Source organism: Drosophila grimshawi, unplaced genomic scaffold (assembly GCF_018153295.1).
Source record: "Drosophila grimshawi isolate 15287-2541.00 unplaced genomic scaffold, ASM1815329v1 contig_1367, whole genome shotgun sequence".
Classification (NCBI taxonomy): Eukaryota; Metazoa; Arthropoda; class Insecta; order Diptera; family Drosophilidae; genus Drosophila; species Drosophila grimshawi.
Window position 1 is genome coordinate 497134 of NW_025062889.1, and position 17975 is coordinate 515108.

The 17975-nt window shown below is 42.6% G+C and overlaps 6 protein-coding genes across 6 annotated transcripts; 2 read left to right on the plus strand and 4 right to left on the minus strand.

The window, feature by feature from the left end:
- The first annotated feature begins 482 nt into the window (after positions 1-482).
- On the plus strand, positions 483-6198 carry LOC6568659 (arylsulfatase B). Its single transcript, XM_032740919.2, has 7 exons — positions 483-645; positions 3791-3956; positions 4069-4228; positions 4542-4629; positions 4685-5076; positions 5172-5922; positions 5991-6198. Exons 2-7 carry the CDS (start codon positions 3831-3833, stop codon positions 6151-6153), a joined length of 1680 nt encoding a protein of 559 aa, XP_032596810.1. The 5' UTR covers positions 483-645; positions 3791-3830; the 3' UTR covers positions 6154-6198.
- On the minus strand, positions 716-2024 carry LOC6568660 (angiopoietin-related protein 6). The gene is made up of 3 exons (XM_001995280.2): positions 1877-2024; positions 987-1796; positions 716-924 (listed from the first exon to the last, which is right to left on the minus strand). The coding sequence occupies exons 1-3, from the start codon at positions 1969-1971 to the stop codon at positions 804-806; spliced, it is 1026 nt and encodes a 341-aa protein (XP_001995316.2). The 5' UTR covers positions 1972-2024; the 3' UTR covers positions 716-803.
- Positions 6199-6921: 723 nt separating the features above from the next.
- On the minus strand, positions 6922-9228 carry LOC6568658 (pro-resilin). Its single transcript, XM_001995278.2, has 3 exons — positions 8291-9228; positions 7784-7918; positions 6922-7680 (listed from the first exon to the last, which is right to left on the minus strand). The coding sequence occupies exons 1-3, from the start codon at positions 9212-9214 to the stop codon at positions 6922-6924; spliced, it is 1818 nt and encodes a 605-aa protein (XP_001995314.1). The 5' UTR covers positions 9215-9228.
- A 1756-nt stretch (positions 9229-10984) lies between these two features.
- On the minus strand, positions 10985-11648 carry LOC6571186 (vitamin K epoxide reductase complex subunit 1). The gene is made up of 3 exons (XM_001997356.3): positions 11454-11648; positions 11287-11399; positions 10985-11237 (listed from the first exon to the last, which is right to left on the minus strand). The coding sequence occupies exons 1-3, from the start codon at positions 11639-11641 to the stop codon at positions 11017-11019; spliced, it is 522 nt and encodes a 173-aa protein (XP_001997392.2). The 5' UTR covers positions 11642-11648; the 3' UTR covers positions 10985-11016.
- Positions 11649-15253: 3605 nt separating this feature from the next.
- On the minus strand, positions 15254-16643 carry LOC6568656 (actin-like protein 53D). The gene is made up of 2 exons (XM_001995276.3): positions 16589-16643; positions 15254-16534 (listed from the first exon to the last, which is right to left on the minus strand). The coding sequence occupies exon 2, from the start codon at positions 16521-16523 to the stop codon at positions 15384-15386; it is 1140 nt and encodes a 379-aa protein (XP_001995312.1). The 5' UTR covers positions 16524-16534; positions 16589-16643; the 3' UTR covers positions 15254-15383.
- Positions 16644-16844: 201 nt separating this feature from the next.
- LOC6568655 (superoxide dismutase [Mn], mitochondrial) lies at positions 16845-17851 on the plus strand. The gene is made up of 2 exons (XM_001995275.3): positions 16845-17003; positions 17136-17851. The coding sequence occupies exons 1-2, from the start codon at positions 16969-16971 to the stop codon at positions 17746-17748; spliced, it is 648 nt and encodes a 215-aa protein (XP_001995311.1). The 5' UTR covers positions 16845-16968; the 3' UTR covers positions 17749-17851.
- Positions 17852-17975: the final 124 nt, after the last annotated feature.

Genomic DNA, 17975 nt, shown 5'->3' on the forward strand with positions numbered 1-17975 from the left:
GAAACGGTTTGCAAAATGCTTGTGTTACTTAAATTATATACAGAAAAAAGAAATTAAATCAAAAAGAGATGTTATACAAGAGAAAAACAAGTAAACAAAAAATAAAACATGGGTTTGAGTAAAATATACATCTAATTTATAATAAATCATATTTTTTGTATATTTAAAATAGGTCTACAAATCGAAAAGGCTGCTTGGTAAACAAATCAATATAAAATATTCAATTTATCGTGTTATTATTTTAAATTAAATTTATGTATATTCAGCATAGCCTAGTCGGGTATGCCCAACTATGCTGTGTTCAGCAATTTCAATTCAATTCACGTGATTGTGAATTAGTTTCGAGTTGCTGCCTCGCATAAATAATGAGATTCTGTTTGACATCTGCGTGGCCGATTTTCTTTATATTTCGAATCAATTCTAGCCGGTCGACGCGAGTCTTACCGATTATAATTCGATTCGAAATATGGTAAGTGGAAAAGATACAACATCCTAGGGATACATGTTATGAGCTCCAAAGACATAGAAGCCCTCAGCCCAACAAAAATTCTCGCATTCTCCCAGGAGCTGGAGGAGGAGGAGGAACTATAAGCTCAGTAGGGGGCACAATAGATCAAGGAGGTCGCACTGCAGATAAAAGTAATGGTAAGTGAGCGTAACTAGATCACAGCTGTAGCTATAGTTAAAGTTATTGCGAAATAAGAAAACTAAAAACTTGATAATCAAGAATATATTTTCGATATAAGGTTGTTATCTCATTAATGTAGGAAACTATAGCTTCGCAATGGTATTCCATTACTATCTCAAGGTTTTTTAGTCCTTATCAACATCCTGGCTTTCTTCAATGAAGCATTGCGACCCGTAAATGCAAACCAATTAATGCCTTTGGCATATCTGGTATCATTATAAACTCCCATCAGATTGCTGTCAAATGTACAAAGTATATGAAAATCTATTACATAATATTGCTCATAGGAATTTAGTACCTTTGATGACACATTCCGTACCACCAGCCACCCAGAGAAGTCTCAGCACAGTTGCCAGAAAAATCATCGTTGTCTCGATCCCGAGCTGAGAACATTCTACCCCTATGGTATCGCAGATCATCCCCCGCATCTCCCGCGTATTTGCCCAGTTTGGTCAGTTTGTAGTTTTCCTCTTCGCTGGCGATTACAAATTGATCGTACTTTGCATAGGCTTGCCTTCCGTTGAAGTCCTCCATTTCTATGAGTAGTTCTTGATCCCCTGCTTTGGTCAAATGATGCAGTTTCTCCAGTCCGATGAAGTACTCGCCATCCAAAGTTCCGATACCTCTTTTGTACTCCTCCCATTTGCGAAAGAAGTCTACACTGCCATCCTGCCGCCTCAGCACCGTTATCCAGCCCCCGCCAATTGTGTCCTGATCGCAACTAACATTGAACGGGAGCTGACTGAAGCTGGCAACGATTATCGAATAGATGCTACTACCACGTTGAGTCGAGTTCAGGAAATCAATACAACTGCCACCGATCCCAATTGGCTCCAACTCTGGTTTCGTTTGATTCTGATTCTGATTCTGAATCAGAATCTGCTTCTTATTGTAAAGTTCAATCATCACCATATTCAGCGCGTTCCACTGAAGGTTGTTTTCTTTATCCATCCCATTGAATTTACTTATCAGCTCATTAAGTAAGATTCCGTGATGAACCTGCTCTCTTTTCAATTCATCCATTTCCCTGTTCATGCCCCTCGCCTCATATATATGATCGAACAGCTTCTGCAGCAGGTCGTCAATCCGATGTGATTGTTCTGTGCGTCTGTTTGTTGCGATAAGACAGAAGAGGGCTTTATTTATTTGTGTGCCTGAATAAATACAAACCGATATTGAAATACTTGCAGATGTGCATAGTTATTATCATGAGCATAAAGATCATGACACTTTATCACAGATACATATATTAGGAAAATGGTACAAATAGTTTTAAGTAACATTTTTAATTTTATTTTGAATATCTATTTGAACTCGGCACAGTTTTGACAGGACTAAAGAAAATGATCTGCTGGCGATTTAATTTATAGGCAGCAATACGCTATATTTGAATTAAGCTCATTTAAGCATGCAAAATTAAACAAATATTAAGAAACTGAAGAAATTAAATGTTAACGGTATGATTTGAACAGGTGGAACCAAAATCTTCTTAGGGTAAAATGCCATCTGTGGTCTGACCGATAAAGGAGTATAAATATATATATAATATTTATATGTATATTTTTGTAGGCTGGGAAATCGATCAAATTGCCCACAGTTTGAAAGCTACACACACCAAATCTGGTTGGGAAATTATCGGCGATGTTCTTCAAAGCTCAAAATTGGAAAATATATTAGCGATAACCGTCTTCAAGTATCTTCAAGTATCCACAAACCATATCTCTGAAAGTGTAAGTCGATAAAGCCGCATATCCCACAATTTTAAAGATAGAGTCGTCGAGCTTGGAGGTTAGATTACTAAGATCCTGCCTCAAAGATGGATATTTGTTGGCTGCACCTATCCTGTTCTATGTCAGCTGTTATCAAATGATATTACTTATTGGTATCAGAGTATTTCGCAGTCGGTTGCGTCCGTTTTCACTTGTTTTAATTGATTTTTTGATAATTTAATTCATTTTGAGGCAACGCCGTAGCCGCTCTCCCTCTCTATCACTCTTTTCTTTCAGTCATTGTCTCTCTGTGTGGGGGACTGCGTGCAGTTGGCTCTCTGTTTACAAATCGAACTTGCAGCAGCGATTGGGAGAAAGACAGAAGAGAGAGAGAGCCTGCGACGCCGGCGCAGACAGGCAGTGTTGAAGAGAGGCCAGTGTTAGGGAACTTCTGCATGTCGGCCGTCTTCGTTGCTGCTGGTCACTCTCTGTCTCGGTCTCAGCCGCAGTCGCAGTCGCAGTCATGTTTGGCGCGTGTATTGAAACGGTCTGCAAAATGCGTGTGTTCCTTAAATAAATAAAAAGAAATAAGAAATTAGAACAAAAATCAAAGAAAATATATATAAATATTTATATTGGGGTGAGTAAAATAAGTTTTTAATTTACAATAGACAATATTTGTTGTATTTCTTTAAATTGCAGATTGTAATCAAATCAATTTAGTAAGTAAAATATGCATTTAACATTAAATAGCATATATAGTATATTCAACATAGTCGAGACGGGACTGTGGACTGTATTCAGTTAGTTGACCCATTAATGGAAAAGGGTCGTCAATCCCCGGCACATCCAATTCAATTCACATGCTAATTAGTTTGGCAGCGTGAAGCGTGAGTTTCTGCCTCGCATAAATAAGTGATAAAAGAAATTTTCCACATTTGTTGACATTTTTCGACTGGCGTAACCGATTTTGTTTATATTGCGAACCGGTTCGCGTCTATCTCATCGGTTAGTATTAATTCGAAATATAAACAAAAATCGATTAGACAACTGGGATTGGTTGTTGAACCGAGTTGAGCCAAACAAGAGCGACATCAACAACAAACTTGACATTCTGCTGATTCAGTAAAAATCCAGTTTCCTTGCCCCGAATACTCAAGATTCAAATAGTGAATCAGCAATATATATATATTGTTGTTGAGCCTTATGCTGTAATGGGAACTCAATGTCACATAATGGGCAATCAATTGGCAATGGCTGTAATTGCAGCGAGCTGAGTTCAAAAGATTTGTCTGAAATTAGCATACATTCCAATCTCGACATTGCACCTTAATTAGTCTATCCAATGAGCTCTAATCTAATAACCCTCATCCATTTGTTTCACATTTCGCAGACAACAACAACACCAACAATAACAATAAAAAACAAGACAAATGAAGCAAGCATTCACATTGATGCAGCATCTGCATCTGCATCTTTTACTCTGCCCCATCAGCTTTGCCCTCGTTGCATGCCAATCGACGCAACCAAATATCATCTTTATTCTGGCTGATGATCTGGTAAGTGAGCTTAACAAGATTATAGCATTAGCTATTGCCTGCCTTTTTGAACTGCCACTCTTTTTTTTGTTGATATAATTATATAATTTTTGTTTTGTTTTGATTTTTGTAGGGCTTTAATGATGTTGGGTTTCGTGGCTCGGCACAGATTCCCACGCCCAATATCGATGCTTTGGCCTATTCGGGTCTCATCCTCAATCGCTACTATGTCAATCCAATTTGCACACCTTCCCGCTCAGCGCTCATGACCGGCAAATATCCCATACACACAGGTGAGTTCACGCCACAGTAGTCTCTCGGTAATTGGTACCACTTAGAATACCCTAACTTTATAAAAAACTAAGCTGATTTTCAATGCCAATACATTTTTGTTATTATATTACTATCGCAACATCTTCAAGGTATACTTATAATATATACAACTATATATAAAAATGTTAAAAATTCAAGTTAAAAATGAATAGTTTGATTATTCCCTATTGTACTTTGATAAGGTTGTTTTTTCGAAGATATTCAGCTACTATTCTAATCCCTTCTGTGTCACATCATTTACCATATTATCTTATTATTTTGTTAACTTTTCAGGCATGCAACATACGGTGCTCTATGCCGCAGAGCCGCGAGGCTTGCCACTGGATTTAAAAATACTGCCGCAATATCTCAACGAATTGGGGTGAGTCTGACTCGAATTGGGATGAGTCGAAAGCTGATCGCATTCCCTGTTGCAGGTACACCTCGCACATAGCCGGCAAGTGGCATTTGGGTCATTGGAAGCGTGTCTATACGCCGCTCTATAGGGGATTCAGTAGTCACGTGGGTTACTGGTCGGGACACCAGGATTATAATGATCACACGGCCGTGGAGCACGGCTATTGGGGCTTAGATATGCGCAATGGTACTGAGATCGCCTACGATCTGCATGGACAGTATACGACGGATGTGATTACGCAGCACTCGCTTCAAGTCATTGCCAATCACAAGCCGGCAAAGGGGCCACTCTTCCTGTATGTGGCACATGCAGCGGTGCACTCGGGTAATCCCTATAATCCACTGCCAGCCAGCGACGATGCAGTGCGTCGTTTGGATAAGATTCAGCACTACAAACGTCGGAAATATGCGGGTGAGTTGGATTATCTATTATATTATTATATTAAGATTACCTTGTGACTCATTCCTGATTACAAATGGCTTCTCTCTTTTCTTTCTCTCACTTAGCGTTGGTTACCGCCATGGATGAGTCGGTGGGCAAGATTGTGGAGCAGTTGCGTAAATCTCGCATGCTCGAGAACTCCATCATTGTCTTTTCGACGGACAACGGAGGTCCTGCCGAGGGTTTCAATTCAAACTTTGCCTCCAACTATCCACTGCGTGGTGTCAAGAACACCCTCTGGGAGGGTGGTGTGCGGGGTGCGGCACTCCTTTGGTCCCCCCAACTGACGAAACGTCCTCGTACTGCCGAGCAGCTAATGCATATGGTTGACTGGTTGCCTACGCTGGTGGAAGCAGCGGGTGGCAAGGTGGCGCTCTCCAAACTCGAGGCGGCCAAGCTGGATGGTGTTAGTCTGTGGCAGGCACTGGTGAGGAATGAGGCATCGCCACGGAACAGCATTCTGCACAATATCGATGATATTTGGGGCAGTGCCGCATTGAGTGTTGGGGTTTGGAAGCTGGTGCAGGGCAGCCACTACAATGGCTCCTGGGATGGCTGGTATGGGCCGGCAGGCTTGCGCAATCCCCACGATTACAACTGGCAACTGGTGACGAAGTGTGCGGCCGGTCAGGCCATGCAGCAATTGAAGATGCTGCCCCAACAAGCGGATATCATCAGGCTGCGCAAGGCAGCTACGGTGAGCTGCAAGGAGGCCAAAGTGAAGCCATCGCCAGACATCGCCTGCAATCCCCTCAAGGAGATCTGCCTCTTCAATGTGCTCGACGATCCCTGCGAGCAACGCAATCTGGCCAAGCAGTGAGTTGGAGAATACTCTTCTATATCTATGGTTAATCTCTAACTGAAACCGCTACGCTTGTTTCCAGGCATCCCAAGGTGTTGGCTCTGCTCTTAAATGAACTGCAGCTGTTTAATGCGACTGCGATTCCTCCTGCCAACAAACCCGATGATCCTCGTGGCGATCCCAGACTGTGGAACCACACATGGACTAATTTTGGCGATTATTCTGAAGGAAAGTACTATAAATAATCTCTAAACAATCATTTTTCATAATATAAAACATTGAAAACTTAATTGTAGTGTTTAGACTTTTCATTGCTTGCATCTTCTACGTTTTTGATTATTATATTTTTTTCACAGGTTTATTTAATCAGTTGAGCATATTTTATCGGTTGGCTATAGTTTGGTTTTATAGATTGAAATAAGGTCAGGCTTGGGGATTCTATTGTATAAATGTCAAACAGAAATTTGAAGAAGAACTTATCGATTTTTAAGCATCTCTTCTTTATAGATTGAAGTAAATTGAAGAAACTTCAAGGGGAATTATCAATCCCTGGTTATTTTGTAGTTGATGAAAATGAAGCGGCTTTATAAAAATATGTCTTTATTAAATTACATACTCATACTTATTGGCAAGCTTTAGCAACTTGATGCCTTAAGCAATATATCATGATATATCATCTACTCCTGCTCCAACTATCTTATCTTTTTTTGGGTACTTTTTTTGTTGTTCTCGTTTGCAACTAGAACGAGTTGAATGTTAAGTGCTAAGTGAATCTTTTAAGATTAGGAAGAGAATAGCGTTGAGATAGCGTTGAGATGTGTATAGAGTATAGAGTTGGGTACTGGATTCGGGTTAAAGGTGGATGGTGAATGGTAACTAGTTCATAGTGCTTAAAAACTATATATTGATCTACGTCTTGTGATAATCTCATCTGAAATGCTAGCTATGATGGGTGTGTTCTGTTCTCTGTTCGGTGTTCCGGTTTTGATTTCCTCTTTTTTTTTGGTGTCCTTTCAATATCTGTAACCGCTGCCATCGTTGTCACCATTCTGGCCACCAGGTCCGAAGCCATTGCGTCCCTGTCCCTGTCCTTGTCCGGGCCTGCCGCTGGAATAGCCACGACCATCGATGTTGTCCTGTCCATTGCCGCCATTCTGTCCGCTGGGACGACCACCTGAATAACCCTGTCCATCACCGCCATCCTGGCCAGTTACACGTCCTCTGATAATGACGCGACCACCATCGGAGCCACCATTACCATTATCATTGCCATTGCCGCCCGGCCGTCCGCTGGAATAACCGTTCGGGCCTAGATCTTGACCACCTGGACGACCACCAGAGTAGCCATTCTGACCCAAATCCTGTCCACCTGGACGACCACCAGAGTAGCCATTCTGACCCAAGTCCTGTCCACCTGGACGGCCACCAGAGTAACCATTTTGACCCAAATCCTGACCGCCGGGACGACCACCAGAGTAACCACCTTGAGCCGCATCTTGACCGCCAGGACGACCGCCAGAGTATCCATTCTGTCCGCCTGGGCGACCGCTAGAGTAACCATTCTGGCCCAAATCCTGTCCGCCGGGACGACCACCGGAGTAGCCATTCTGCCCCAAATCCTGTCCACCTGGACGACCGCTGGAGTAGCCAGCCTGACCCAAATCCTGACCGCCAGCGCCGCCAGCACCGCCAGCACCGCCAGCACCATTGGCATCGCCTTCGTAGCGAATCTGTGGACGATAACCTTGCTGATCCGCCTCATACTCAACGATCTGAAAGAGCAAAAAGCAAAGTTCAAATGGATTAGGATGAAGAAATGGTAATATAGATTTGTGTGCGACTCCTGTGTGTGGCACCTAGATGAGACTCGCTTACTTGCTTCCTTCCATCGGGCAACAGAACATTGTACTGGCCGGTGGTGAAGTCACCGTCGCGCATCTCTGAATGCCCGAATGAGAGCCCGCTTGGAGCGTCCTCAACTTGGTAATTAAATTCGTATTTAGCGGGCTCCTACGGCCGACAGAGAGGGAGAGAGAGAGAGCGAGCGAGAGAGCGTGTGGAGAGAGAAAGAGAGAGATAGATAGAGATAGGTACAAGATAGACTTAAGATGGAAAGACAGAGAAAGGGAGACACGCAAGGGAAAGTAAGAGAGATAGTAAGAGAGAGAGAGAGAGAGAGAGAGTACGAGAGTGAGTAAGAGAGAGAGTGAGTAAGACAGAGAGAGAGAGTAAGAGAGTGAGTAAGAGAGAGAGAGAGAGAGAGAGAGAGAGAGAGAGAGATTCTCAGAGAGCAGGCAAGAAGCGAGCCTTGTTTTTCTTTTGTTCTTTGTGCGCTGGAAGCCAAGTGGTAATCACAGGTCAATAATCAGTTTAGCTACTTACATCGTTATTGTAGTCGCCACCAGCACCGCCAGCACCACCGGGGCCACCACCAGCGCCAGCTCCTGATGCGGGCGGACCATATGAATCGGAAGGCTTGCCGCCACCGAAGCCACCTGTACCCTGACCCTGACCAGGAGCACCAGCTCCAGGGGCACCATAAGAATCTGAGGGTTTGCCACCGAAACCGCCTTGAGCCTGACCAGGAGCACCGTAGCTGCTGGAAGGACGTCCATTGCCGTTGCCTGCACCAGGAGCGCCATACGAATCGGATGGTCTGCCACCCTGTCCCTGACCTGGAGCACCATAGCTGCTGGAGGGACGCACATTACCGTTGCCATTGCCTGCGCCTGAAGCACCACCGAAGCCGCCCTGGCCTTGTCCTTGTCCAGGAGCGCCATAACTGCTCGAGGGACGTCCATTTCCGTTGCCATTGCCATTACCACCTGCAGGAGCACCATACGAATCCGAGGGTCTGCCAGCCTGTCCCTGACCCTGACCTGGAGCACCGTAGCTGCTGGAGGGACGACCATTGCCATTGCCGTTACCATTGCCAGCAGCACCCTGACCAGGAGCACCATAGCTGCTCGATGGACGTCCACCAAAACCGTTTTGTCCCTGGCTCTGACCAGGTGCGCCATAACTGCTCGAGGGACGACCATTTCCATTTCCGTTGCCATTACCAGCTGCAGGAGCGCCGTACGAATCGGAGGGCTTGCCGCCGAAGCCAGGTTGGCCCTGTCCCTGTCCCTGACCAGGAGCGCCATAGCTGCTCGAAGGTCTGCCGCCCTGTGCCTGTCCCTGACCCTGGCCGGGGGCGCCGTAGCTGTCGCCGGGAGTGGGCGGCAGATAGGTGTTGACGGGCGGTTCGGGGCGTGCCAGCACCGCCGTTGTCAGCAAGAGCATCAAACCAAATAACTTGAACATATTCCACGTGTGTGCGTTGAAAACTTGAAGCGGATTTTGTTGTTGGGTTTCTGTTTTTTATTGTATTTGCGGCACAAAGCAGCGCCAAATTCTGACTGATCTGGTTGTGCAGCCAGCGCGCATATTTATATGAAACGAAACTGAAAGTCTAGGATGCACACACACACTCACACAGAAGGTGTAGGGAGTCGCTTATGAGTTGATGCTGTTCGTGTGGCAACCGCAGCAGCGGCAGCAGCAGCAGCAGCAGCGACAACGATGACAACAACTGCAGCTGCCACATACGATCATCTTCAAAGCGCGCCACAACACAGCTGACGTTGTTGTCGTTGCAGTTGCAGTTGTTGTTGCAATTGTTGTTGCTGTTGTTGCTGTTGTTCTATTCGCCAGGCAACAAATCTCAATCTGAATCAAGCTCTGCTCTGCTCTGCGATTGTTTGTCGTTGTCAAAGTTGTAGCTGCAATCTTTTGAGTGTTTTTTGGCTGATTCGCCTTCCTTTTTTTTTCTGGGCGATTGTGATTGTTGCTGCCCCCGCTGCCACAGTCTCTGCCTGCCCCCTCCAGCCTCACTCTGTGTCGCTCTCGAACAAAGTAGACTACTCCGTCGGCTAGGTGAATGTTTGCGTTTTTGTTTGCCTTGTCAAAAAAAAAAGAAGAAAAAAACTGAAGAAGATCGTGCCACAGGCGACCCCAATTGGGTGTATGAGCAGCTCAAAAGTATTCACGTATGTGCATCGATCACAGTCGTTTGCCCAGATGGATGCGCAATTGAAATGCGTCTGATGGGCTTTTAGCCCCACAACAGTCTAGCCAAACAATTTGTAACGCCTGCCAAAAAAGATCATAAAAAAAAAAAAATAGCAGATGAAAAAGATTTATTTGATGCTGTCAAGCGTTTGACGCAAATATGGCTGGAGTATCTATCCTATAGACTGATTGATGGCTAAGGATAAGGATTGTGTGGGTGTTTAGCGGGCTGCATAATTGATAAACTACAATGGGATTCCTTAAGACGGAGTGCCAAAAAAATCATAAGAACGATAGTTTGAAAATGAAGCTAAGAATTCTTTATAGGCAAAGTGCCTAACACAAATTAACCCATCAATAGAAGAAATAGAAAAATGAGGCATAGTAACTAAGTCCATCAATAGAAATGGTTATAAAATATACTTGAATATATATACCAAATTGCAGCAAGATAGCTTTAAAGTTGAGTCAGTTCTGCTCTTCAAGTTCATAATGGCCCATAGCCCATGTTATTTAGATAGAAGATTAAATAGTAATGAATAAACTGATATAAGCTCCTTCAGTTTTTAATTATATGGCAAACATCCATCGATTTAAGCCATTGTGCATGAAACGATGCTTTAATTGAACCATACTTTGTCGGCAATCCACAAATTCGATTTATGTCAAATTAATTGTGCACAATTCTCACCTACTGTCAACTAAAGCCATTCCAATCCGGATCTCGAGTAGTAACAACAACTCCCACACACACACACAGACACAAGAAAAGAGTTGCTGTGTGTAAAATTAATTGCTCAACTACGTGCTTGGGAGTCGCCTTCAACTGCAACTGCAAATTCAACTCCAGCTGCAACTGCTCCATCTGGTCTTCCTTCTGCTCGTCGCCAGTTGGTGAAGACGTGTTGGGTCAAAAGTAAGTGATTTTATGTAGATAAAGACCAAGCGACGAGTCAGAGTAGGAGCCACGCTTAACCCACCATTGACCCACATAATTCAGCTGCGTCTTCAACTTCAACACAATCACAAAATATATTTTACAAAATTCAAAAACATTATTCGGTAGCCGTTTTGTTAGTTGCGATGTGATAATTGCGCTTATAGCGACCATAGATCTCCAGGAAGAGCAGGATGTGCACCAAATAGATGAGCACACAGACCACACAGCAATCGTAGAGCACCAGGAGCAGAAGTGCACCCAGATAGACACACAGCAGCAGCGTTAAAATCGCAGCCAGCAATTGCAGCTGACAAAGCCAGCGACGCTCATAAAAAGCTGCAAAGAATATACAGTTATATATATAAAGATGACGTCACATACTCACAGGTGAGAAAGAGGAGCGTGTAGAAAACAATGCCAATGAAGCCATTGGGCGGATTCAGATAGTCGTTGGACTCACCAACGATGAGCTGCGTCAAGCCAAAGCCACGCCCATAGCTGCAGGCAAGGATTGGTTGTATTTAAAATAAGGATTTATATTTCTCAACTCACTCGGATTTGAAGACCGCCGTGCAGCTAACACTTTCGGCCAAATCACAGAGTGCCGCATAGTTCTCGTCGTGATCGAGCTGAATTTTCACATATAGCGAATATATCGAGATGAGCAGACCGCAGAGGCACAGCAAGCGTAGGCGGGTTGTGGTGGCACCAAAAGGACAGGTCCATTTGCCGACGCACATACTCAGGCTGGCAAGGATAATGAATGAACTGAAACAGCGGCAGCATCCTTCTGCCACAACCTGTTAACGAGCTGAGTTGCCAGGCGGCTCGAGGCCAAGGGACTGTGTGAAAATACTTGTGAGCAGCGGCGCCACTCGACAACCCTGTTGTTGGCAGCTGCGCAGTTCAAAGGATGCAGGACCTGCAGGTGCGATTTTTTTCCATCTATTTACAGGTGCTGACGTAAGAACAACAGGTGAGAACAATTTGTCAACATATGGAAGCAAAGAAATGCTGGAAACTTGATAAAAATATTAGAATATTCTAGTGAAGAGAGCTCATGAAGGATATATCCTTAAACTAGCTATTAATTACAAAGTAGGCTAGCTGATTTTACTTTGTTCAATATAAAAATATGTTTTGGTTAACTAGATTTGCGTTTCTCATCCGAAAGTAGATAAACAATGTATATTCCTTATGGGCAGAGCATAAATAGAGCAATTTTCAGATTAAATTAAATATATACTTTTAATCGAGTAGTCAAAAAAGGAGCCACATTTACTATCCATAGCTTATATATTTATTTTGGGAGCAATGTTTAGCTTGAGAGAGAAAACCCCTTATCATATCTAACAAATGTAATATTTTTAATTAAAACAAAAATCTAATTGAAATTCGATCTGATAAATTGCTCAAATTCACTTTCATTTATGTTTATTTTGCCTTAGCAGGCATATTAAATCAAGCATATAATAAATATTGTGTCATTAGTTTCTTAAGCAATAATTAACCCAGAAAATCAACGCTGAACATTTTCCCATGCGCCCTGACGACATGCGATTATCTTCCTCCCCTCCCCCAAGCACCGTTAATGCAAATACTTTAGCTGTTTTGATTCCAACACTCCACTTTCAGTAACGCTTCATTGCATTCATTGCATATCAAATTAGCGACTCCAGGCGACATATTCCCCGCAAGACTTTAAGCAGACTTAAGAGACTTGAGGCCCCATCCAAAACAGATGGAGACAAAATGCATTAGACATGAGCGCTCATCTTGTAGCTTGTTTGTAAGCCATGTACCCATTACAAAATTACTACAAGGGGTATCATGAACTTGGGCAAACATAAGTCACAGGCAGAATGAGGAATCTGCGACGCTATAAGGTATATATATACATATATTCTTAGAGGTTTTAAGAGCTATGCACTTTAAAATTGAAACATATATTTTCGCATACCAAACGCAAATCAAGTTTATTCCATTTTCCATCGATAGATGACCACGCTTATCGATACTAATCGATTGTTGATATGAACGAATTTGGCATTCCAATTGATACATAATATACACAGACATAAGATTGATCAACTGCCAGAAGTTCATTAAGATCGGTTAAGAAACATACATTTTGTTAACCAATTTGAACAAACTACAGGGTATCTCCCAGTCGAGCTCAGTCGTCTAAAGCATTCTAATTTGTGTTTTTTGTGTTTTGTTTTCACGACGCAATCTGATGTTTGTTTGAAGTAGGTAAGCTTAAAGCATGTCCCTTTTTAATTTATAGCATCACGAATTTGAATTCATGTGCCCAGCTTCAGAGATAGACAGAGAGACAGGGGGGAGAGAGAGAGAGAGAGAGAAGAAAAGAGAGAGAAGAGCAACTGCATAAGTATTTTTTGTTTTATAAATTGCACTTAAATGTTGCCCAATCGTTAAAATAATATCTCAAAATTGCAGTAGCCTCGAAAGTCAAACTAAATTAGACCTAGAACAAAAGCCAATCTCTTCAAATAAAAATTAGAAAAGCTGAGGCAATAAATTTACGCAACCTTGAGTGACATCAGACAACAAACAGCTAAAAACAGTCACCGACAACTAACAACAACAACAACAACAAAACAACTGCTTTTTGTTCCCTTTAACAGCAGCTGTCAGTTTGGCTTAGACGCCACTTGACTGGCCAAATGAAATGTGGCCAAAAACAGTAACAAAAATATGGAGCAAATAATTAATGCAGGCAGTTTACTGAACTTTACACTTCAATTTATATAGAAGGGCTAATGCGACTGTTAATGCTAATGCCCCAGCTGCAGCTGCAAACTGTTCTTGCCACAAGTTTTTTTTTGTTATTTGTAATATTTTATTTTTTTTTTTTTCTTTTTTTTTTTTTTGTTGACTTGGAGTGCGCCACGCGCGACCCTCGAGTAGGTTTTTTGTTTTCGTTTTTTAACTAACAGATCCGCATTCGAATAGATTATGATGCACTTTCTGAAAAGGGATATGAATTTTGTTGTGCGGTGTGTGAAAAAAGTGTCATTCGTTACCCGATGTATATGTATACGTAGCTAATGCTGAATTATAATATAGTTGTCAGAGGAAGAATCGCTAGAAAGATGAGTTCTTGTGTGAAGAACTTTTTGGTTTGCCAAGACATCTGCACAAAGCTTACACAATATGCAAACTATAAAACTCCCAGCATTTATAAAAAAAAAATGCTTAAAGATCGAATTACTATATCCCATTGCTTGCATAGGAATAATCGGTCGAAAGATGAGTTCTTGTTTGAGAACCTCTCTTTTGCCAAGTTATCCAAACTAAACTCACAAAATATACATTTTATTGTGCTTCTCACGTTTCGTCAAAATCTCATCAACATCGGACTACTATATCAAATAATTCTAATAGGGAAACTCCATTCTGTAAGGGTATTTAAGGGTCGTGGTGCCTCAGAAAGTTGTTGTTGGTTGTGTTTTGTGTATCTTTTGAAGTGCAGCAAACAAAAGCGCCTCAAGTGCAGCTGACGACGGCAACCACAATCGAGATAATGATGAAGATGATTATGTTGCATATGGATGTGGATGTGGTTGTTGCTGTTGTTGTCATTGTTTGTGGATGTTGAAGGTAAATGCGTTGTCTCAAGATTCGCATTCGCATTCGCATTCGGATTCGCATTCGAATTTAGTTTTGTCGCCCGCTGCACGTGTACTGCCAACGAAGGAAGTTAAGGTTGCAACAACAGCTACAACCACTCTTTGTATTGGTGTTGCAATGTGGCAAGCTGGGCAAACAAAAGTGGCAAGCGCCTCATTTGTATGCGTCACTTGGCTTAATAAATTCCCAATTAATTAAAATCAAAGTTGTCATCGTTTTATAATGCTAATGATGTACACTTTAGTTGCCTTTTGCTTATTCTCAAGAACTTCAAATTAAAGAATTAAACGAACATTTTTCAAGTATTCACAAGCAAATCATTACATTAAATATAATTACCAACTTTGGTGTCATTTGAGTTTTGATTTGTGACAGAAAAGCCAAGAGGAATTGGGAACAGAGAGGCCCCTAATAACAGCGAGACATCTTAGAGAAGTAGAGGCACCAGATCTCAGACAAGCCAAATCTCTCCCAGTCCACTCTTATCCATAACGATTTAAGCAAGTCAAATTTAGGGGGAAGCATTGATTTGGAATATTAACAGCTCTCTTGAGAGAACAATGTAGATTAAGCAGTCAACTAACTGAATAAGATATATTATTCTACCTTCTTCTAGATTATTGAATGCGTTCTTGAATTAGGAGGGATGGAACAGCTGCCAGTGCAAAAAGGGGAACAATAGATCCAACAGTTTGGAGTACATTAAACCAATTTAATTATAAAAGCTTTCATTTCATATCACGTAGAAAGGTACTTTAACAAGTTCTTATTTGATTTCATAAAACTTTTAAAAATATATAAGTATAAAATAATTGGAATCGCCACAGATTAGAAGCACTTGCGATGTATAATGCTGGGACCGACTTCATCGTATTCAGCGGAATCGATCCACATATTCTGGAAGCTGGAGAGTGACGCTAGAACGGAACCGCCCGACCAAACGGCGAACCGACGTTCCGGATGGGCGGTGATCTTGATGCGCATCGTTGACGGCGCCAATGCGACAATATCACGTTGCAGGCGCACCTCGATATTACGGAACATTGTCGAGCCGCCCGATAAAACAATATTCGAGTACATGGACCGTCGCAAGTCCATATCACATTTGAGTATCGAATTGTAGATGTCCTCATGGACACCGGGCACCTCCAAGCCGAGCATGCTGGGCTTGAAGAGTGCCTCCGGACAACGGAAACGTTCGCTGCCCACATTAATTGTACGGCCATCGGGTAGCTCGTACAACTCATTGAGTTCATCCTTGCGCTGGGCAAACTGATGCAGTTCCTCATCGTAGTCACTGGCCACATAGCACAGCCGTTCCTTAATCTCCCTGACTATCTCAAGCTCGGCACTTGTGCTCAGTGTGTGACCACGTTCCATGAGCAACTTGCCCAGATAATTGGTCAAATCTCGACCGCCTAGATCGAGACGCATGCAGGCGTGGGGCAGTGCGTAACCCTCATAGATGGGCACCGAGTGGGTGACACCATCCCCAGAGTCAACCACAATGCCAATGGTTCGTCCTGTGGCATACAACGAGAGCACCGCTTGAATGGCCACATATAAAGCTGGCACACGAAAATATTCAAACATTAGTTCGGTCATCTTCTCGCGATTCTTTTTGGGATTCAAAGGCGGTTCGGTGAGCAGCACAGGATGTTCATCGGACTCGATGCGCAAGAGATTGTATGTATGTTTCCAGATCTTCTCCATGTCGCCCCAATTGGTGACGATGCCATGTTCCAGCGGATATTTGAGTGTTAAAATGCCGCGCTTCAGCGACGCATCGTTTCCAATCAAACAGTTCTCAATTGCCGAATCGAGGATGACATTCAAATGACGCGGTCTGCCCACAATTGAGGGGAAGACGACACTTGGCGTGGAGTCGCTGGCGATGCCCGCCTTGCATATACCAGAACCATTATCGATGATCACCGCATTGGAAGACATTGAATCCGCCGTTTGCATTTTGGCAACGCCTGCGGGAATTGTGGAAAAAAAGCAATTGAACCCAAAAAAAAAATTTAACTTACGATGCTTTAGAGATTTGAATAGAATGTGTAGTGCCCTTGGATTGGAAATATCTATGTTAATTTCCGAAGGCAGATAAAAATTCGACATATTTTCCTACGAACATTATTTCTATTTGTTCTATTATAATTCAAATTGTAACGGCCGCAACACTGTTAACGCCAATTATTAAGCACTGTTAAGTTGCTGTCGTGGAGCTGTTAATGAATGTCAGTATTTTTTTCTTTTTTTGGTATTTAAGTGTTTGCCGCCCGCTGTCACACTTGGCATCAGGTACAATAATAAGTCCATACAAATTTGGTAATTTTAATTGTAAATTGACAAGTTCTTTTCATTCTTAGTTTAAATATAAATATATATATACATAAAGAATATTGAAAGCATGTTTTTGGCACGCAGCATTACCAATGTGGCACGGTAAGTTCAAATTAGTGAATAATCAATAATGATTATAAGAAGGCAAAAGCCGGCGTCGATTACATAAATAGCATTTTACATTATTCGACTCTGAACTTGACTGTTAATTGCGCCGTCTCTTTTGTCGCACAGCTGTGCTCGCGGCAAGCATACATTGCCCAAGCTGCCCTACGATTATGCCGCGTTGGAGCCTATCATCTGTCGTGAAATAATGGAGCTGCACCACCAGAAGCATCATCAGACCTATGTCAACAATCTTAATGTGGCCGAGGAGCAGCTGGCCGAAGCCAAATCGAAGAGTGACACCACAAAAATCATACAATTGGCGCCCGCATTGCGTTTCAATGGTGGCGGTCATATAAATCATACGATTTTCTGGCAAAATCTTTCGCCCTCGAAATCAAAGCCAAGCGATGAACTCAAGAAAGCCATCGAATCGCAATGGAAAAGTTTCGAGGATTTTAAAAAGGAACTCAGCACGATGACGGTGGCCGTGCAAGGATCCGGATGGGGTTGGCTGGGCTATAATAGCAAGACTGGCAAGCTGCAACTGGCTGCGTTGCCCAATCAGGATCCGTTGGAGGCGTCGACAGGTTTAATTCCACTGTTTGGCATCGATGTTTGGGAGCATGCATACTATTTGCAGTATAAGAATGTGCGTCCCTCGTATGTGGAGGCGATTTGGGATATTGCCAATTGGGATGATATCTCTTGCCGTTATCAGGAGGCCAAGAAATTATGCTAAATTCACATATATGTATTTGAATTTGAATATGTAATAATTGCAAACAAAAACAAAATATTTGTCGAATAAAATTTGCTGCTAAATCAAGCTGCAGAGAATGTTATGAACACCCTGTGCACAGCTGTTTAGCAGCAGCAGCTGCAGCAACTGTTAATCAACACTGAACACACATCACAGCACTAGGCGCATCAGCTGTTTTGTTGTGGACAAAACAAACAAAAAATATC